Below are 23,765 nucleotides of genomic sequence, written 5' to 3'. Positions count from 1 at the left end.
CTTCATGGTTTTAAAACCGTTTACAAGGTATAAAACAGAGAATTAAGAATTCCTATTTGACCTAAAAAGACTGTTTCACTTTTATAATATACATGGATCAAAAACTGATTGTATATAAAGCAAAGTCTCAGTTCTCATGAAGAAGAAAGAAAATGAAAGAGAGACAGACATGGGAAGTTAATTCTATTATTTCTATTGCCCATTACAATATCTCCCAAGAGATACACAACTTCCACTATTATCACCATAATCATCTACCAGTATTTTGACTTGAACAAACTTATGAGATTTAAAGTTTATTTTTTAAAAGATTTTATTTATTTATTCATGAGAGACACATAGAGAGAGAGGCAGAGACACAGGCAGAGGGAGAAGCAGGCTCCATGCAGGGAGCCTGACGTGGGTCTCGATCCCCAGACCCTGGGATCACGACCTGAGCCAAAGGCAGACTCAACCGCTGAGCCACCCACACATCCCAAGATTTAAAGTTTAAACAATTCATTTAGAATTTCTTCCTTTTTTCCCTGTTATCAAGTATTTTCTAGTTCCATAAGAATTTCAAGTATGGTTGTTTCTCACCCTTTCTGAATTTAAAAATCCTTACTTTATTCATTATGCCATTTTTCATTAAATCTTTAAATAATCTTATTACTAACATGTCAGAAAATTATTCATATACCCATTTCAGAAATGAAGTCTATAAACCATTTGTCTGTCTTAGTTCCGTCTCCCTCTTTCTGAAGAAGAAAAGTGCCAAAAATTTGCAGGAGTGGCTAATTTGCAGCTCCTTTTGGCTTTCATTCTTACTGTAATATATTACTTGAATAATCTATCTAAAAGTACAATCTCTACCCTAAGTGAAGCAATGGAAGCTCACCTTCTCCATTACCTATGTCTATGACTTAACTATTTCAATTTGTCCATTTTCTTTCTGGCATTAGTCTAGGTCTTCCATAAGGAAAAAAAAAAAAAAAACTTTTTCTATTTCTTCAACTACTGTAGCAAAAACTGCAGTATGAAAACACAAGAAGAAAAAGTACTGTCCTTTAAAGAAGGTACTGTTTTTAATAGAAAAGACCTATTTTTCTAATTTTAGAATTCTAAATTTGCTTCTCTAAAGTATCACAGGATTTGTATCGTAATTTCTATCCCTGAAATGACTTCTGTTCATTTTTCTCTTCTCATGTAATACTGACTTTTCTGCTTTACTTCATGCTTTAGAATTAGTAATCTTTAGTAATCTTTATAATTTTCTCGACTTGCCCTCATAAACATCTCAGAATATATATTAGTATCGTAATGATAAATTTGCTATGTTTGAGCTCTAAGGACTATGATTCAACAAATAAACTTCTAAGAACTGAAAATGTCAGAAAGAATCATAAAGTTGTTTCAGTAACATGTATTTCACTTGTTCTCTTTAGAGAAAGCATGGCATTTCCACACCAACACTGGAATTGTGCCTTCATTTGAAACCCTAGATTTTCACATCTCAGGGCAACTTACAGAACAGGTGAGTGATTATGCTTTCCTTTTGTAAATGGATGATGGATGACTGTGCAATAACACATGGGAGAAAAAAAAAATCAGTCTGATGCCTAAACTTCAGTTTTAAGTACGTAAAGAACCATGCCCCTAAATCCCTTGGAAGAAAAAAAACTGAACACCATACACAGATATTTCCTTAGACACAATATTCCAAATATTGATGTCATACCTTGGTCTTTATTGTTCTCTTTTCACTGTTATTTCTCCTTTCTCCTCTTTCCTTTGTCTATTTCCTAAATTTGACTATGATGTATGATTCCTAAGTATGCAATTCTTTTTTCCAAACTCTGAATCTATATATTGAAGAGCCTACTTGAGTGTCTTCACAGATATAATATTCAACAAACCTAAAACTGAACTCATTATTTACTCTGCTCCCTACTATTAAAGTAGCTCTTGGGGCTCCTGCGTGGCTCACTCAATTAAATGTCCAACTCCTGATTTCAGCTCAGGTCATGATCTCAGGGTAGTGAGACTGAGCACACCCAGCATGAAGCCTGCATAAGATTCTTTCTCTCTCCCCCCTACTCTAAAAAAATTAACTAAAAAAAAAAAAAAAAAAAAAAAAAAGTTGCTTTCTTAGTTAAAATGTTACCATTATCACTGGATTTATCTGGTAATCATTATAAAACCCTCACTCCCTATACTCAGCTCTTAAATTCCCCTAATTAAAGCTCTCTTCATATTTTATCTAGACTATTTCACTTGCCTCCTTACAGACTTTCTAGCTTCTGGTATTTCCTTCCAACTTCCCAATCCACCAACACAACAGAAAAATCTCTAAGATGATTATACCAACCTTTCACCTGTTTCCCAAAATGTACAAGATGAAGTCCTAATGTTTTTAAGACTCCCTGCCCTATCCTTACACTGAAATGGCTCCTTCCTATTTCTTGCTCACCCTATATACCTCAACTTCTGGTTTTTCACTAAACATGTACTATTCATGATTTTTCATACTTCCCTACCTTTGCACAAGGTGTTCTTGTTACCTGAAGAGCAAATCCTCCTTTAATATCTTCCCACATCTATCTTTCAAGATCTAACTCAAAAGATACCTCTTTTTAAGCCCTAACTATCCTTTTTGGATAAGAGGTGGTACTTCCCCCTTTATTCTTCGATCTTGAGCTTTTCATTTTACCATTTTCTAGTGCAACATACTAAACAGCATTAATTTACTATTAGTAGGTTCCCAACGAAAGTAAATAATAACAAACAGCGAACATTTAATGAGTGATTATGAATTATACACTGTTCTAAGTACCTTCATTTGTATTAATTTAATCTTCATGACAACTTATTGATACAGATATTACTGTCATTCCCAATTCACAGAGAAGACAAATGCAGAGGTTAAGTAACTTACTCAAGGTCATTCAACCAATAAATAGCAAAGCCCAGAGTCTATTTCACTTGATCTGATCTCTAGGCAAAGATAAATGAATTGATCTTCCTACCCCTAGCACCAAGCACAGTACCTGGCATGTAATAAGTTCAATAACTGCTGTTAAAGTGCCTCTGAACATTTTATATATGATCCAATTTTAAAACATTTTCCACAAATGTTCCGAGTTGAGTGATTTAGTGCTAGTATGAGAGGTTATGAGTTGTAGAAAATACTTTAACTCCCACTCTAAGATAAACTATTCTATAAAAATACACTATTCAGGTAGAAGGTAATAAAAATAGTGTAACTGATTTAATTAAATTTTCATGTGTAAAAAAAATAAATAAATTTTCATGTGTGAACACTCCATATACCTGAGTTAGTACACTTGGGTCCCTTTTTATGCTCTGGGCTCTAAAGCCTTTCATCAATCCTCTATATCATTCTCAAGACTATTCAGTATTGTTATATAGAAATGGAAAACATCTACTGCAACCAAAACAATTTCTGTTCCCTTATTCTTTAAAAAAAAAAAAAAAAATTCCGATTAAGAGTTTAACTTCCATAATTACCACCTCAGTGCTTGATCTGGCCCTATCCTAATACTACCCATACCATGTTTCTCGCTACATCCTAGCTATGGGGGCTTTATTTTGTCCCTTCAACATGCCAAGGTGTTCCTGCTTGAAGGGATGCTCTTAATTCAGATCTTCACAGGAATAGCTAACTCCTTGTCATTTTGATCTTAACTTAAATATCACCTCAAAAAGGCCTCTTCACTTCCATATCTACAGTGGTAGTCCCATGGCCACATTCCAGATATTCCATACCATATTATTTTAGTATTTTCATAGCCTTTATCACAACTGAAATGATTTGGATCTTTGTTTACACATTTACCTGCCAGAAAATAAGTTCCATTACAACAGAGACCCCTGTATATAATCCTAATCCTTAGTACTGTGCCTGGCACAGTTAACACTCACTAAATATTTGTTAAAATGACTTGAATGTTGAATGTACCATTAGTACTAAAAGCTTTTGCAATAAAAGCCTATTTAAAGAATTATTTTTAAGATCCAAAGATCTGAAAAAAAAAAAAAAAAAAAAAAAAAAAAAAAGATCCAAAGATCTGTAAGATGTCTTAATTCCACAAAATTCCACCATCTTATTCCACAAAAATAATGAAATAGAGGCAACACAGAAAGATAAAGGACAAGAGAAGTATAGATACAAAAATTCAAGACTACATAAAAACACACAAAAATGTAGGCCATGAGAGGGCCTAGGGGTTTAAAAAATAAATCTGACTTCATTTCCCAGAAATCAAAGCCAAATAGGAGGGGTTGCCTAGGCTGGCTCAGCTAATAGATCATGTGACTATTGGTCTCAAGGTCCTGAGGTCAAGCTCCACATTGGGCACATGGCTTACTTTAAAAAAAAAGAAAAAAAAAAAATTCCATGGTCTTTAGCTACAATACTAAATTCGATTTGTTAGACTAAAATAGAATACAGAACTCAAAATGCAGTGACTTCAACATGAATTTTCTTAATTTTTGCAATTATGCTATTTTATCCTTTTACAGGTTTTCATAGCTAAGCACCAACTCAAGGATAAAAGCAACAATATTAGAAATAGAGTCAGGACAGAATAAGTTATCAGGTGACAGGTATGTATGCAACCACACAGTTTCAGATTTTGACATTCCTAAAAATCTTGCCAAGTATGCATTCCCCTCCCCCCAAAACTGGTGTTTTTAAGTGAGAGAGAACAAGCACTTCTGACCAGAGTTTCCATAAAATTAAAAAATTAAAATAAAAATAAAAAATCAGGTTTACTGAAGGAAATGTTTCTTCTTTTTTTTTTTTTAAAGATTGTATTTATTTATTCATAGAGACACAGAGAGAGAAAGAGGGGCAGAGATACAGGCAGAGGGAGAAGCAGGCGCCACGCAGAGAGCCTGACATGGGACTCGATCCTGGGTCTCCAGGATTACACCCTGGGCTGCAGGCCGCGCTAAACCGCTGCGCCACCGGGGCTGCCCAGAAATATTTCTTCTTCATCTTTCTTATACTCGTGTCTGGAATGATTTAGAACACAAAGAGGGCAGTTATGATTTAGTTCTGCAACCAAAAAAGGTCATAAAAACAGTCAAAACAACAAAAAATGAAGAGAATCAACAGACATCAAATACACTTTCACTGTGTTCAGTACAGGAAACACTCAGTATAAGTAATTAGTTGCCGACCTTAGAGTTGGTTGTTTCTGAGAAGTTGGCAAAACCATGGACTGGCAATGAAAACCACCCAAAAAAATTAAAGGGAGAAATAGGCTTTTTAATCTTTCTGGGTGAGGGACTCTGAGAATCTGATAAAAATATGGATCCTCTCCCCAGAAGAATGTGCATAAAAATTTTGCAGAATTTTAAACTTAATTTTAGAAGACCTCCAACACACATATTAGAAAGGCATTTCTTCCCAGCACTGAAAAATCTGCTGTGAGTTTGGAAAGAACCACACCTGAGATCTACTGAGGCAGTTCTGGGAAATCAAGACTATACTTATTTTTCAGCCATTAGATCATTCAAAACTTAATATCATTTTAATCAAGGGAAAAAATAATACCACCACCATTAAGGATAGTATCTTCAAAGTGCTATGTAATCGCCTGGTTCTTTTTCAAATCACTGTGGTGCTTAAGGGCTTTCTGTATCAAAAAGCAAAATTAACAGGTTATCCTTTTTATGTCCAATCTCAAAAAACTAAGGAGAGATGACAAAGATTCTGGAGAAAACAGAATTAATATTTAGTTTTCATTTAGAAGAATAAAATAAACTTCACATTTATAAAAAAGATTGCATTTTAAAATTTTGGTATATAAATATAGCATTATGCTATCTCAAACTGTGGTTGGCAAAGCTGTAATTGGAGCAAGATTACTCTACCAACACTTAAACAGATGTCTTTTGTGCATCCTAGAGCAGAAAAAGCTAGAAGCTACATAAGGAAAAACACTGAATACAAGATTCCATAATAATGCAAATATTTTTCTTGAAAATGCAACAACCATAAAGTATAGATACCAACTATGAAGAAATTAGAGTTCACAAATAACTTTTCCCCTCAGAGCCAATAAACCTGGGCATTATACATACAAGTTCACAGTTCTAAGAACCAAAGGCAAATCTGGTCCATGACCTCATAAAGCTGACAATCTTTGACAATCTGGCAGGAGGGACAGGCAACAAGCAAATACAATCAAGCAGAGAAGGGAACCTATCGGATACTAAAGGACACCTAACATTTCTCTGAAGAATAATTTATATTAAGTATTAAAATATACTGACTTTACATATTTGATTCAGTGAATTTTGACAATTTTATACAATACCATCAACCATTAACTATCACCCAAAACCATCACCCAGAAAGTAACCATGTGAATCTTTCCAGTCACTTCTCCCTCCCAAACACTGAGTTCTTTCATAACAGATTTATTTTGTTCTTAGATTTCAAACAGAGCATAGGGGCGCGTGGGTGGCTCAGTCAATTGAGTGGCCAACCTTTTAGTTTCAGTTCACATCATGGTCTCAGAGTTATGAGATCCAGCCCCAGGTCAGAGACACTGTGCTCAGCGGGGAGCCTGCTTGAGATTCTCTCCCTCTCCCTCACTCTACCCTCCCCCTGCCCATGCTCACGCACGCTTAAATAAACAAATCTTAAAATACAGTTAATAAATATAGATCACAGATTCTACTCTAGAAGTGTCTGGGTTTTTTTCACCCAACATAATGTTTTTGAGATTTAATCATGTAGCAGCAGTTTGTTCTTTTTATTGCTGAGTAGTATTCCATTTCATAAATACTACAATTAATTCTGTCTTTTTTAAGGACATGTGGTTTTCTTCAAACAAATATTTAGCAATTCCAATCACATATATTTAAAACTATTAAATGGTTCTCCAAAGTTGTATCAATACTTCTACCAGTAATGTATACTCCGTATCAAAGTGTGGGTGTTTTGTTTTTGTTTTTAATGGGCCAACCTGCACTGTGCTAGGTGAGAAACAGAATTGACCTGAACTCACAAAGCTCCCTCATGGAACTTAACTGACATCTAACTTATATCTGGATGGATTACAGAGCAAAACGGCAGGAAAGAAGTGTTTTAGAAAGAAGAAAGAGCATGTGCAAGGGCTAAAAAATACACCTAAGTTATTTTCGTAATACTAACAGGAAATAAAACTAGACCAAGTTTTGTGATGTCAAGATTATGCTAAAAAATGAGAAAACAACCCAGGAAGAATAAGTTTTTAAAAGATCAATTAAGTTCTAAAGAGATACTATGGTTTATTAGATGCTCTCATGGCATCATAAGTCTTCCCAGTATATGTTATTCTTAATGGTTTCAAGATGATCTCTCCCTCAGACTAGAATCATGTCTATTTGGGCTCACACCATTGTATCCACAACGCCTGTCAAATAGGTAACATTCAGAGATGTGAAAGGTTTATCAAGGGTATTTGTATTAATTTTCTATTGCTATATAACAAGTTACAACAAAATCAATAGCTAAGAACAACACATATTACCTCATGGCTTCATGGGTCACAAGTGTTGGCACAGCTTAACTGGATTCCCTGCTTAGGGTCTCAAGGTGAAATCAAGGAGTTAACAGGGTTGGGTTCTCATCTGGAGGAGACTCATTCACAGAATGAACTGACTTCCAAGCTCACTTAGGTTTGCTGGCAGAATTCATTTTCTTGAGGCTATAGGACCAAGGGCGCTAGTTTCTTATTGGCTGTTGGTTGGAGCCTCTTAAAAGGCTGCTTGCAGTGCCTCGTGCACGGACTTCCCCAACAAGGCTGCTGACTTCATAAGTCCGCAAGGAGTCTCTGGTACAAGTCTACTAGCAACACAGTCTTACATAACAAAACAATCATGGAAGCTACATTCTTATCACCTTAGACTTTATCCATTACTACTTTTCAAAGGCTTTCATCAACAGGCTACTTTGAAAATAATACATTCTGTGAAAAGCTTCACACAGTCCATCATAATTTTGAGTTTGTTTGCAAAGTGTAGTATAAGCTTTACAAAATTGACCAAGTTAACATGTATTCATTCACCCAGTAAATGAGAAGGCAACAAGTTCCACCAACAGAAATGACCAATTATGCATAACAATGTAAATGTAAGAGAATCAAGAAATAAAGGATAGAATTCCACAGAGAAAAAAATAAAAATTGAAGTAAAAAGCAAAGTATTAGAACACCAATGATTATATTGAGGATTAAAGGTTTTCTGTTCCTTCTCCTTTACCCTGTCACGCCAAGCATGTTACAAGGTACCAGTTCAACCTAAATCCCACTAGAGGAAAGACTTCATAAATACCCTAAATTCAGCACTAATAGGAATAGAGAACAACCAAGGTAAAGGAAAAGTACAAAGCAGCTAAGGCCACCAGCTCAAACCGGCATTTCAATCTACCATTTATTATTCCTGCCATCTAGTGGCAGGAACCAAAACAAAGCATACCAGACTGACAAACACCAGTTTACTCGAACTACTAAAACTAACATCTAAACCCAATCCTACCATATCTACACATGACCACCATCTCGGTAAGATATTAAACAAGCAGCCAATTTTATTACTTAAACTACAGAAACTTATGTGAGGATATATTCAAGCCTCGTAGGGTAACAGATTCATTGGTGTTTAACAAACAGCAAACAAAATTTCAAATGATACAGAAAAGTCTTTTTTTTTAATTAATTAATTAATTTATTCATGAGAGAGAGAGAGAGAGAGAGAGAGAGGCAGAGACACAGGCAGAGGGAAGAGCAGGCTCCATGCAGGGAGCCCGATGCAGGACCTGATCCTAGAGCTCTGGAATCATGCCCTGAACCAAAGGCTCAACCACTGAGCCACGGAGGCATCCCTTTTTTTTTTTTTTTTTAACTGTTTTACTTTTACTAGGTCAATTCTGAAGTTTGTAAAGACCCATAAATATACAGATTGACCACTGCCACTCCACCAAATCACCACTACTCATTTAATATAAAAGCAGTTGCAACTGGGTCTTAAGACTACTCTAACTTCTCTGCTCTTAAAACTGATGGATGAGTAATAATGATTCAAGATCTTCCCTAAACAGAGTTCAGGCTGTATTTATCAGATATACAAACTATTTTTCAATTTGAGTAACACATGGCAAAAAAACCGGTTGTTCAAAAGCTGAAACTGTCGTGCAAAGTTTTTTTGGACTTCTCTATACCTTCTCACTTAAGATGAGATTCACTACAAATCAAAAAGGTATCAGAATTCATAAGAACAAACAGCAAGACTGCTTCCAAACACATTAATTGGAAACAAGATCCATGTTGCAGTCCTGTCTTCTAACTTCTGCCTTAACTGACCATGAACTATCAGTTATCCTAAGTATTCATTTGAAAAAGGAGGGTCTGTTCTGCTTTATAAAGCGCACTTAATAAACTAATTGGAAAAAAAGGAAAGGACAATGACAAGTTGGCACCAAAAAATTGTATCAAAATAACAGGCTGATAAAAGTACTTTAATGCCATTCAAAAAAAAAAAAAAACTTGAAAAAAACTCTAGCATCACATAGAAAATAGTGGATTTGGGGGTACCTGGGTGGCTCGGTCAGCTAAACATTAGACTCTTGATTTTGGCTCAGGTCATGATCTCAGTGTCCTGAGATCGATTAAGCCTCACACTGGGCTCTGCACTCAGCAGTGTCTGCTGGAGATTTTTTTTTTCTCCTCACTGCCACTCCATCCACTGGTGCACTCCACCCACTGATGCACGTGTTCTCACGAGCTCTCTCTCTAAAATAAATAAATCTTTAAAAATAATCAAATAGTGAATCTGACAAATTAAAACTAATGACAGTTTTTGCTCAGTTAAATCCAATATACACTGAAATCTAAAAAACCGGGGCAAAAGGCAAAGAGTTGCACACACTTATATATTTTCTTTCTCTCCGCATAGCACACATACATATGTGTATAATACATATTTTGGTCAGACACACACATTCATTTATTTTATTTTTTTATTTTTTTAATTTTTATTTACTTATGATAGTCACACACAGAGAAAGAGAGGCAGAGACACAGGCAGAGAGAGAAGCAGGCTCCACGCACCGGGAGTCCGATGTGGGATTCGATCCCGGGTCTCCTGGATCGCGCCCTGGGCCAAAGGCAGGCGCCAAACCGCTGCGCCACCCAGGGATCCCACATTCATTTATTATAGAAAAAAAGAAAGACCTCCAACAAACATAATATATATAAACATGTCATATTTACACTTATCTTTTGTTATTAAATATCTACTTATTGATATTATGTAATTATTACATATTATACAATATAAATAAGATTTCCAAATAAGCATTAAAAATATAAATATGTATTATATTACACATATTTAAGTCAGGACATATATTCATATTCTACAGAAATAAGATTTCCAACTAATAAGCATCAAATATGCATTCCATGGAATATTAATTTTCTAAAAAATCCTACATAAATTCCTAAATACGGTAAACACTAGATTAAATAAAATTAGCACTGTATTCAAGAATGTCTCAGCCTTTAACATGCTAACATGTATTATAAGTAAGTGGATGGGATAAGCAGTTTTTCCAAATTTAAAGTATCAGAGGTTATTTTGTTTTGAACTACAATTCCTGGGATATTCTGCGGAAAACATTTTGGCAAGTACTCTAACAAATGACTTCTGTATTTTCTTCTAGGTATGAAGTTCATTCTATAGTCCAGAGAAACCAAAAGAGATCCCATTTACCTAGTTTTTAATCAGAAACTTTTCAAACAAAGTATCAGCAAACATAACTCAAGAAGGGGCTAAGAAAGAATAAGCAGAGTTTTCTCCTCCTGTTTGAAATGGGTTGAAAGAGACTGAAAATACTGAGCTACATGAAAACTTTAGTATCCTTCCCATATCTAATGTAATTTTACTCATTTCTGTAAAATAACAACATGTATTAAACTCCTGAGATTAGACCTATTTGGGGTATACCCTATTTTAACATGTGTTTATTCTGAGAATTACAAATGTTGCAAATGCATTTACTGAATTTTAAATGGACTTAACTTCTGCTCCCCCGCCCTTTTTTACAAATGGGTTACACTATGTTCAACCTGGTAGAATCTGGCATTTTACGTTCTTTGCCAAATTATTGCACTTGACACTTACATTTCATCATGGTAGCATTATATCAATACTATAGCAAATACCTTATAATTCACTTTATTTCTTGAGAAAGGTAACTAATTCTAATGCATGACACTGAAAGTGGAAGAATCTAGGGCAGGAAAGAATAAAAATGAATAAAAGGCTTGGTCATACAACGGCTGGTATCTCTGGCGGAAAATGTTTCTGAGTCAAAGTCTAAAGATGCTCTGTATTCCATTACATGTCAAAGAATTCCTCCAATAAGCAGAAGTATTATAGACTTTCATTTCTGCCTTTGAATCTTAGATCCAAGAAATCTGAAGGGACATGAAAATAAGTCATGCTCCCTGAAGCACTGCTTTTACACTGGAGAGCTGTACTAGAGAATCTGTCTGCAACATACAGAATTGTAATGATGGGAAACTACTCTTACACAGAACAATCTTCCTAATTTAAGAGCTGGGATGTATCTACAAGTTCATTTCTGTGTATTTTGTATTTGTTTAAGCATGACAGAAAGTTGTCTCATTTAAAGTCTTGCATTGTGGAATTCAGAATTGCTCTGTAGTACTTTCACTTTTAAAACAACTCACTGCATTCAATGCCTAAAACTGTGTTTTTTAAATATCTGGATACTGGTTGTAAATCTCTGGCTTTTATAATTTCGAAAAAATATTCTGACCACAACACTTGAGAAACTTAATTCCTATTGATAAAGTTTGGAGGTGGGATCAGTCAAGAAAATCTCAAATATCTGCCAATTCCTTACCACTGCCTTCTGAAAACTCCAGCATACCCTCAAAGTGGGAAAATAGTTCTAACAGCAGAACTATTCTGGCTATCAAAAACATAAGTTTTGAAATGTGCTGGCAGATAGTGACTGAGCCAACTGAACAATTTAGTGGGAAAAAAAAAACACTAAAGTATGGGTACAGGCGAGACAGTTAAGACCAGAGAAAACTTGGAGATGTACTGGTTCTAATTCTGTCACTCTGGCCAAGTCACTTAGCACTTTACCCAGAATACAACAGACCATAAGCAAATAAAAAATACTTGTAAATTTTTCCAAACCTCAGTCCTTTGGAAGTGGAGGGGTGTAATAAGTAGACTGATGGAAGCATCATGCCATTTCATAATTGTGCACATTTACACATGCTATTTTTTTAAAGATTTTTTATTAATTTATTAGAGAGAGTGAGAGCGAGAGCGCGCACCAGAGACACACAGGCAGAGGGAGAAGCAGGCTCCATGCACGCAGCCTGATGTGGGACTCGATCCGGGGTCTCCAGGATCAGGCCCTGGGCTGAAGGCGGCGCTAAACCGCTAAGCCACGAGGGCTGCCCGCACGTGCTATTTTTAATACCAAAAGTATTACCAGAGGCTTCTGACTTCACATAGTATTCTCTCAACATAGTAAACAATACTACTTTTCTTGTCTGTAAAATGGGGGTAATAAAATATCTACCTATCTTATAGTGCTTAAGAATAAGACACAAAATTTGCAACGAATTGGGACGCCTGGGTGGCTCAGCGGTTGAGCATCTGCCTTCAGCTCAGGGCGTGATCCTGGAGTCCCTGTGTGGAGCCTGCTTCTCCCTCTGCCTGTGTGTCTCTGGTGCCTCTCTCTCTCCCTCTCTGTCTCTCATGTATAAATAAATAAAATCTTTTTTAAAAATTGCAACAAATTTAACCCAGACTTAATAGCCCTCCCCTCAAAATACAAAATAATCAAGTTAAAAAACTGACCAAAGACACAAGTATAAAACATAAAAACACAAAGTTGGGATCCCTGGGTGGCTCAGCAGTTTAGTGCCTGCCTTTGGCTCAGGGCATGATCCTGAAGTCCTGGGATCCAGTCCCACATCAGGCTCCCTGCATGGGGCCTGCTTCTCCCTCTTCCTGTGTCTCTGCCTCTCTCTTTCTATGTGTCTCTCATGAATAAATAAATGAAATCTTAAAAAAAATGATAAATGCACTATGGTAACCAGTCTCCAAAAATGGTCCTAAATAATTCTGTCCCTACCAGTATGACTGATAAGCCTGTGTCTATTTTGAATAAAATATAGAGGAAGTGACACTGACCATTCCACACCTATCTCTTAGTTGGACAAGCAGCTTTCTTGTTTTTGGAATGCTCTTTCTTAGAAACCAGATGCTGCGATGCTTAGGTGGCTCAGTGGTTGAGCATCTGCCTTATTTAGGCCGGGGGAGTGATCATAGGGTCCAGAATCGAGTCCTACATCGAGCTCCCTGTGAGGATCCTGCTTCTCCATCCGCCTATGTCTCTGCCTCTCTCTGTCTCTCATGAATAAATAAAATCTTAAAAAAAAAAAAAAGAAAATCCAGCTGCCATGCTGTGAGGCAGCCTAAGCAGTCACATGAAGGAACTAAGAACCACAGCTGAGCTCCCATCAAGACTCCAGATGACTCCAATCTTAGGCTGCACAGCATCCTAGCACTTCCAGCCCCAGCTGACTGCAGCCTGTTGACACTCCAGATTACTGTAATCATCCCAGCACCATAGCTGACATCATGAAGCATAAAAAATTCCCACTACACCCACAGAATTATGAAACAATGCAATACTTTTTGTCACCAAGTTTTGGGGTGCTATATTTTTGTGAATTTAAACAAAAATTATCACAAAATTCCCAGGTATCTACTCTAGCAACCATCCACACATATACATTAGAAAATAGTTTTTAGTGTTCACAGTAGTATTATTTATAAAAGCAAAAAATGGGAACCTCAAATATTCATCAACCAGGAAATGTATAAATACAAATCAAAGAAAATTATATATAGAATAATACTATTTTTAGAGCTCCAAACAAAGCAAAACAGCAATAGACTGTACACACACACACACACACATATATATATATATATATATATATATATATATTTTTTTTTAAATAGTGATGAAGGAGATTCGGGCCTCTGAGAGGGCACCAAAAAAAAAAAAAAAAAAAAAAGAAAAGACAAAGGAGATGTTAAAAACTGTAATAATGGTTTGCTAGTGCTGAGACGAAAATGAGGAGGACAGGCTAAAGAAAAAATATGGATAGATGTGAAATTGGTAATGCCCTAGTTCTGTAGTTGGGTAGGGGTTTCACATAGGTGTTTATCATTATCTTCATAATTACATATGTAGCATATACATTTTATATGTAATATGCTTTCTCAATAGTTTGATTTATAAAGATTTACATCTTTTTATTATGTTGCAATTCATATCCAACAATTCTAACATGTACTTACTACAATCTTTTTAAAGGTCTAGAATTGGGATCCCTGGGTGGCGCAGCGGTTTGGCGCCTGCCTTTGGCCCAGGGCGCGATCCTGGAGACCCGGGATCAAATCCCACATCGGGCTCCTGGTGCGTGGAGCCTGCTTCTCCCTCTGCCTGTGTCTCTGCCTCTCTCTCTTTCTCTCTGTGTGACTATCATAAATAAATAAAAATTTAAAAAAAATAAAAAAAAAATAAAAAAAAAAATAAAGGTCTAGAATTATTTTTACTTCAAAAGGAAAATTTTTATTTTAAATGCTGTTTATATTATACCTTATTTAAATGCGGTAAATTTTAAACAACCAAAATAAAGTGTACTGAATAAAAAGAAAAGATCCCCCTTTCTAAGTGAGCCACTCATTTTAACAACCTTCAAAAAATATTTAAAAATTTTTTAGTTGCAGGGTGCCTGGGTGGCTCAGTCCATTAAGCATTGGACTCTTGGTTTCGGGTGGCATGATCTCATGGGTCATGGGTTGGAGCCCTGCATGGTTTATAGCTCTGTGCCAGTTGTGGAGTTGGCTTGGGGATTCTCTCCCTCTGCCTTTCCCCCTGCATGTGTGCACTGTCTATCAAATTAATAAATATATCTTGGGAAAAAAAAAAAGCTTTTAGTTGCTTCTCAAGCTAATTTTTCTATTTTGAATGAATAACTGGCCTTTATATTTAAGATTAGATTTATCTCATTTCTCACATATTATTTCATTATCCCGTTCCTTCTAATGCCAGAAAGCTGCTTATTAGCCTATTAAAATAAAGTTTTCTTTAGCTATGGTGTAGAGTAAAAATGATTTTAAAATTAAACTTCCATGAATCTTTTTTTTTTTTCAGTTAAGAACATATGCAATATTTTGTCAGTATGTTCAACGAATCCTGTTCACTATAACAGACTTAAAGGCACAATGATGGATAACAGTTTTAAGAAGTACACAAAAACATCCGGTGAGATCATTACAACATATCAGTTTTAGGATTTACAGGAATGTTACTACTATTACACAGAATAGTATAAAGAGCTGACCAGTCATTTTGTTAGAGTTTGATAGTTAAAAAAATATAAAAAATAAAAGGTAAAGGCTTGGGCACCAAGCTGGCTCAGTTGGAGGAGCACAGGACTTTTGATCTCAGGGTCATGTGTTCCAGGCCCACACAGGGTACAGAGATGTTTTAAATAAACCAAGAAAAGAAAAAAAGGTAAAGACTTTATATTTTGGCTTATTTAACTCTCAGGATCTACAATATTCAATGATCCTCCCAGTGATTAGACACAACAAAGCTATTTCTATTGCAGGCACTTTGGAGACAAGCAATTCATTCCATCCCTAATGAGTATTTTTGTTTAGTACCCTTTAACCTCTTGTGGTAAGTTTAAATGAAATCAGTCAGAGCTGTGATGGCTTCCTAAGGTGTTAATTTCCATATTAATTACCAGTACAGGTATCCCCAGCTTTTTGAAAGTTCCTCTACCGCTCCTCTACCGCCACTTTGCCTTCAACTTTACCACACCAATCTACATGAGTACCTACTCTCGATAAGAATTTTCACTTTTACGGAAAATGGTAAAAAGGAAAAACAGTGTTCAGTGTTTATTTTGCAGCATGCCATTAAGGAGGCAGCCTGCATCCTAAGTAGCAAGAATGGCACCATCAATGAGCTCCATCCCTTGGGAACAATACTCAGCATCAAGCCACCATAGTTTTGAACTTTGTCTGTGAGCAACTGTCTCTCTCTCATTTTGTGCATCCTTTAAGCCTATGCCTCTTGTGCATCAGAAAAGTGTGGGGTTATTTTTTGGGTCTGGGAACCCCCCCAAAAACTTTCCACATAGATTTATGGTTGCTTTATGCATTTTTGGCTCATAAAAGATTTCATTGGAATGCTGTACTTTTGGGTGGGGGATGTTATAATCAGAGTTAAATAAATCAAGAGCCAAGAAACTAAATGGATCATTAATCCAACCCCACCCAAACTCATCATTTGTATGAATTTAATGCCTACATACCCAATGATCATTTGTATTCTCACTACTCCTCCACATCAAGATATATTTCTCAGGACGCCTGGATGGCTCAGCGGTTAAGCTAAGCGGCTGCCTTCGGCTCAGGGAGCGGTCCCCCAGGTCCCGGGATTCCAGGATGGAGTCCCACGTCGGGCTTCATGCATGGGGTCTGCTTCTCCCTCTCTGCCTATGTCTCTGCCTCTCTATGTGTGTGTCTCTCATGAATAAAAAAAATAAAATCTTTAAAAAAAAAAAAAGATATATTTCTCAACAAGCTCAAACAAAATGCCATCTTGTAAACTTTACTTTTATTGCTGACATGTCTTTTCTCAACTCAAAAGTTAAAAGCATTAACTGGTTGCTCTTTTCTTATTCCATATTCCTTAACAGTGAGTTAAAACTTGAGACACTTATCTGCATTGGAAAAAATACTCATTGAACTAAAATCTCCCTCCCCTAAAGTTCTCCTAAGATATTCAGCCAGCCAGCCATTTCCCAATTGCTGATGGCAATCACTCACGCTCACAAATTATTTTTCCATTAGCATTATCACCTCCTTTCTGCATCATCAACTTTCTCTATAAGATTAAAACAACACCTTTATTGAGGGTGAGATTATGACATTCACTACTAGGAGGTTCATCAAAAATTCCAAGGAGGGAGTGGTGAGTTTCCCTACCAACAATTCTCCAACACCTTTGTCCTACAAATCATCTTAATTCTGACATTAAGATAGTGTTAGATCCCAAAAGGCTCAGTGCTACAAGACTGATATCCCTAGCCCTCCCAAATCCCACTTTACATACCAATCACAAGTCCAAGTTGTCACCAGTGCTTCTAACCAACTAGCTATAGACCAAAAGTTCCAGGGACTCCCTCCTTAGGTTCAACTACTTCGGTAGAGCTGTTCAAAGAACTAAGAGAAAATATTTAACTTACTAGATTACCTATTTATTATAAAAGGATAGAACTCAGGAACAGCCAGACAAAAGAGATTCATAGGACAAGATCTGTGGGAAGCGGCATAAGGCTACCACACCCTTTCTGAGTACACTACCCTCTCCAAATCTCATATTTACAAATGTGGAAATTCTCCAAACTGTCTTTTGGGGGGTTTTTATGAAGACTCCATCATATTGGTATGACTGATTAAATTATATTGGCCACTGGTGATTCAATCTCCAGCCCTTCCCCCCTATCCAGGGATCAAGGGGTAAGGACTCTTAGTTCCAACTCTCCTAATCACATAGTAGGTAGGTTTCACTGGCAACCAACCAGTCACCATCCTTAGGTGACCTAAGGGCTTTCCAAAGTCACTGCATTAATAACATAACAAAAGATACCATTTTTCCACTCTCATCACTTCGAAAATTACAAAGGTTTCAGGAGCTCTGTGCCAGAAATGAAGATGAAGACCAAATATGTATTTCTTACTATGAATCACAGTATTCAATCAAATACCACAATCAAATCCAAGGTTTATCAAGGTATTACACAATAGAGACTGCCTGGGTTATTACTATCAAATGTGGTTATCTTTAAGGATAAGAATCCATGTTAACATAAATTGAACACCCACTATGTTCCTAATACAGTGTAGGATATTCTAGGATGATTAGAAATGATATTGTTACCCTAAAGGATCTTACCTCTCTATGGTAAATTACTAATAATATTATTCATTAGAGAGGAAAATAAGAACCTTATCACCATAATAGTATTTTACCACCTTAGGCAAAGAACAAATAACAACTTAAATCCCCTTCAGTGTTTTACATTGTACAGATGTTAAAATTTTCAAAATGGCTCTCGCCTATTTGGTTAAATGAAGGGCCCTGAATAAAATTTAACCAAAGTAAGTTTGTTCTATATTGATCAATAAAATATGTATCCATACCTCTCACACAAGGCAAATTAAACTATATTAGATTGTTATTGCTCAAAGATGTATGGCTGACATGTTTCCTAACAGTTAACACATTTCAAAAAATTATCCCTACTTCTCTGGGGAATTCAAACAAGACAAATACTAGAGGTGTTAAAGAAGCTTAAATCATTAGGGTTGGACCATTATTCAAAAACAGCCTAAATCAAAGTCATTCATATTTCTCTCTGGCATTTATTATTACAAGGGATATAGGTGAGAAGGGATAATAAGCATGTGTATACTTTTCTTATGATACTGGGTTTAAATTTTAAGTTTGAATTCTGTAGAAATACTGTTCTAGCTGACTAACTTGGGAGTTTGAAGAAAGGCAGTCCTAGATTTAAATTCTTCAAAAATGCATTACCTACGGTAAACAAGCCTTTATTTGTTTACAGAAGAGATCAACTGTTACCCATTCATGTAGTATGGATTACTTACTAATGGACAGCAGATAAATACCAAATTTTATGAAAATCATTCCGACCAATAAACAGACATGCATTAGAGAGCATTCATGTTTACTATTTCACTCAAGAACTGCTTTCTAATTAAAAGAAAAGCTTACAGGCTAAAATGCATTTCCAATATCCTTTATCATTTGCTACCATAGAGCCAAATTTCCACACTCACTACAACAGATTTCAAGTTCCTAGATAAAGAATCATGACCTTCTCTTTACTATTCTTTTTTTTAACTGAAGACTTCCGTTATGAAGGTTCATACAATGCTGTATTAGTTTCAGGTGTACAACGTAGTGATTCAACAATTGTATATATTACTTAATGCCTGACCTTTACTATTCTTTGAATAAAACTTTTTTTTTTTCTTTGAATAAAACTTTTTATCCCCTGAGAACAGTTTCTGAAAGGATCCTACTATCAAACCTCCCCTATTCTCCCTGAAGACCAAGACAGTTACTAAATCAATAAAGGAAATAAAGATATGGGAAAGAAAAATAAGGTAGCCATGGAAGACTGGAAGAAGAATACAGAGTAATCCTTTACAAAGATACCAACATATTGAACAACCCATTCTTGGAGTTCTCAATTCCTTTCAGCTCAGATCCCTTTTCAAGATTCTTTCCTTCTTTCTTTCAAGAACTACTCCCTACCTTATATAAAATTCAATATATAAACCTTAAAGTAAACAATAGTTGGCAAAAGCCATAGTTTAAAAAGCAATACTTTTGCATTTATCTGATTATCATTTGTCTCTTCAAAGACAGCGATGTCTCCTCTTTTACCCTCTCTTTCTTGTAGTCTCAGTGTTAGTTAAAAGACTGAATCTCTCTGGCCACTTAGTACTTTTTGAAAAGTTGTCAAGGTTATCTGGAGACAAGGTTGACTCCAGCTCAAAAGATCAATCTTGAGATAATTTTTGATCTCAAGTGAAGAGAAGGATGCTTTCCCTTTCCTACAGGTATTTCCTGCTGCAAAAGAGCAGGCAACCTCCTCAGGGGGGGTAAGAAGCCTGGTTAATCAAATTATTGCTAAATCTTATTGCCACATATTCTCCACAACCCTTTGATCAACGAAGATGGATCTTAAATACAATGTGGAGCAAAAAAAACAAGACACAAAGGCTGTAAGTGCATTTATCTCAAGTTTTAAAATAGGCAAAACTAAATTATATTATTTAGGAATGCACACAAAACTGTACCATCTATGAAGAAAAGTATGTAATTACTATATAAGGGAGAAGGGAAGGCAAGCACACATCAAGGCTTCTGAGGTGGTGGCAAATATTTTCTATTGCTTGATCTGGGTGATGATCACATGAGTGTTTATCTTATAATTAGTCATTACATTGTACATTAGGTTTGTATACTTTTCAGAATGTGTTACATTTCACCATAAAAGAAAAAAAATTTTTAAAGACTGAAACCAAACACTTTCTCACCAAAAGCCTTTGCAGAACATTTTTCTCATGCTTATGTAAACATTTAAGACATTTTCAAAGAGTATCTCAAAAACTTCAAGAGTGCTGCCTTCCAATAATTCTGCGCTCCATTATTGTTCCTGTGGATTATACAAGTAGTAAGATGGTTTAATAATTTACCTTAATAATAAAACCTACTTAAATAGAATTTATTCTACTTTCAGGAGTTACTGGTATTTTAAGAATAGGCATGAAACCACTAAGAAAGTAGATCTTAAAAGTTCTCATCACAAGAAAAAAAAATTTTTGTAACTTTTATAAGGTGACAAATTTTAACATCTTACTATCACTTCAAAATGTATACAAATACTGAGAGTCATTACGCCATACACTTGAAATTAATATAATGTTATGTCATTTATACTTCAATTAAAAAAAAAAAAAAAAGGCATGAAATAAACATGGCGGTCACAAGGGAGTTTTCCGGTCACAAGGGAGTTTTCCTTGATTCTTTTCACCAATGCCACTCCACACATTTGGCCAGCAATAAACAATTATTTAAGCTGTGCATATATGAGAACTTTAGAAATTAATTATGAATTACTACATTTTAAGATAGTACAGGACATAGCATATGCTACAATATTATCTATCCATGGATATCTATGTATGGAGAGAAAGACCCAATTTAAGTTTAAAAACCAAATTCATCTGAAGTCATGCGTAGAAAGATTGCTAGATATCACTGAAGGAAAGAACACTGCCCTGTGAAGAAAAATCTTTACGGGAGAATAGCTGATAATGCCCTGTGAAGAAAAATCTTTACGGGAGAATAGCTGATAAATCTGTAAGGCATAAAAAAGTAGCTAAAAGAAAACCTCAAAAGAAACATTATCAATTTAGTTATCAACTAATCATTTATACTTTACTAATATAAACATAATTTTTCTTTATGTCTTTATAATTTTTCTCTTTAGATGGGAATGAAGAAAAAAGTAAAAAAATATTTGAAAACTTAAAGCATGGAAACCATTAAACCCAATGAAATTACAGATAACTGAAGCACACAATCTTTCTATATCACCATTTCTAAAAAAAAAAAGTCAAACTTCACATAAAAACGATTTCATAGCTAAACTTGAATTGCCAACATTTCCAATATTGTCAATTTAAAGTGAGTGGTAGAAACTAGCTTCCCTTCATCTTCTCAAGTAACAATTTTCAAACAACTTCTCACAAAACTCCCTCTAATACAAACAAAGGTGCAAAGAAAATAGAAAAGTATCTAACCAAACTACAACCTTAAAAAAAGTACTTCACTCCTTTGGTGTTCAGCTACTTTGAAGCCCTGAAAACAAACCAAGCCAACATATACTCTGGAAGTCCTGTAGGCTATAGAATTCTGGGTCTATGCTGAACTTCCACCCCATAATTCTCTTAACTGGAATGGTTTAATATTTCCAAACTTCTTATAGTGAACTTTTTACAGACCAAATAAATCTGAATAAAAATAATATTCACTTGGATTCATTCATCTTTTCTTCTCATTCAGCTATTCCCCTTAAAAGCTCCATCTCTGAAAACTCCCTAGTCATTCAGGTTTAAAAACTTGAAGTCATCATCAACTCTTCTCTCTTCTCTGCATCAAAACAAATTAGCCATCATCCAACTAGTAAGCTTAGTTAGCTAGGCATGGATTGTGCCCAAGCACTTTGATAGGCCAATATGTTAAGACTTAGATCAGGGCAGCTGATTAAAAAACATAAATTAAATGCAGGACACTTTCATTTAAGCCTGCCTTGAAGGCAGAGGATGCAGTAAAAAGGACATAGACTTTGGAGACAAGCAGACCTGTGTTATTCAATTCTTAGGGGAATATCTTAGTATCTTTTATCTACAGAAATAAAAGATGTTACCTTATCTCCTCAATTCTAGGATCTAAAATCAAGTTGTTTAGAATGTTTATTAAAGTTATCCTGCAACACTAAGTTCCACAGAACAGAAAAAATGTTCACAGATGATATAGTCAATTTAATTACTGTAGCAGTCACAATTCTATAGAAAAGTATATTTCTAAAAATAGCATAAACTTGACCAACACAAAGGCATTCACCAACTTATGTACAGGCTATATTCCAAAGTATGTTTAGATGCCTTTCATGTGAAACTCTTAAGAGTTTCTTTTTACAAAGAAATAAAATTTCAGTCTACACATGCCAGTTTATCAATATTTACCTAAAAATGAAAGCCCTCTGGCAATTGCTTCTATCTCTTCCAACCCTTACCTCCATCTAACACTTTTTTTAATCCCATGGTATTGTATTGACACCTTCTATATCAATTTCTATATCCCTGGAAATTATTCATGTCATAAGTAGGTCCAGTGAGGATACAGAAACTTCCTCAGAAAAGAGTAAGTGATTTACAAACAAAAAATATCTACCAGAATCAGTAAAGGAGTGAAGATGGGGTAGCAGGTTAACCATTTACATTTTTTTTTCCCCTTCAACATTATTATTTTGGCCCATGCATGTATTTATAGGTCCTGTATTATTTGAAACTGTTTTCACTTTTTCCTATTTATTGTAGGGACTAAAAGAAGTCACTTTTGCATTATCATCTGGACAAAACATGGCAAAAAAAAAAAAATGCATAAATATGACTCAGAGTAAGCAACAGGCTGACCAGTAAGAGGCTTCTAATAACCCAAAAAGAATTTAGGTGCTCCACAATAAATTAAGTCTAATAAAACCAACATCATACCATTCTAACAACTTAAAGAGTTTCTTCTGAGACATCAGATTTGGCAAAGTCAAGTCATTTAACAGACCCGCATTAACTTATGATGTACTCAGGTAAGTAAGTTATTAAGCAAAATCTAGAAAGATTAAATCTTGATTCTAACCTGCAGTCCAATTGAGGATGATACAGAAACAGTATTTGTACTCATTATGTTCAAGTAATCTAGAAAACAAATGTTGTCCAGAAATAAGAGATCCTCTTAATCATGGAGTTGGAGAACAAAGAGAACACTCTTCATATTACAGTGAATGATGTACTATCAGTGTCTACAAGCAGAATTTAAAAGCAGTATTAGAAATATATGACAGCAAATAAAGTAAAACACGAACTACAGAATCTAGGTGCTGAGAAGTGTTTACTATAAAATTCTTTCAACTTTTCTGTATGCTCAAAAATTTTTAGAATTTAACAATTTAGCAATGTACTAATCTGCTGAATTGTGGGATGCTTTATACTTTGGGTTAACAGTAGTATGGTCCCTAAGAGCATTAGGTTTTCAAAGTAAGTAAAAATATGATTGTCACTCTAGAATATTAATCTTGCCAATATTTCTGAGAGCACATATGCACTGACAAATACTAAGATATTAAAATGAAGATAACTTTTAACATTTTCTCATATCCCAAAATACTCATAACCTACAGGGAGCATAAAAATCAGAATCAGATTAAGTATAGATAGGCTATTAAGTTCCCCCATATTCGTTAACAACG

General features: G+C 35.3%; 1 protein-coding gene across 2 annotated transcripts in view; it reads right to left on the bottom strand.

The window, feature by feature from the left end:
• The window catches only part of STT3B (STT3 oligosaccharyltransferase complex catalytic subunit B), a 107,604-nt gene that overhangs the window by 78,916 nt on the left and 4,923 nt on the right, over positions 1-23,765 (bottom strand). The window contains exon 1 of one of the 2 annotated variants that reach the window (XM_077865544.1): positions 20,272-20,306. The exons of the other annotated variant lie outside the window; for it this stretch is intronic. Coding sequence (XP_077721670.1) covers positions 20,272-20,300 — 29 coding nt within the window. The 5' untranslated portion in view covers positions 20,301-20,306. Of the gene's footprint in view, positions 1-20,271; positions 20,307-23,765 lie in introns of those variants that run through there. 2 annotated transcript variants of the gene reach the window in all.

This window comes from Canis aureus, chromosome 22, assembly GCF_053574225.1.
Source record: "Canis aureus isolate CA01 chromosome 22, VMU_Caureus_v.1.0, whole genome shotgun sequence".
In the NCBI taxonomy this organism is placed as follows: domain Eukaryota; kingdom Metazoa; phylum Chordata; class Mammalia; order Carnivora; family Canidae; genus Canis; species Canis aureus.
This window is presented reverse-complemented; position numbering and strand designations above follow the sequence as displayed.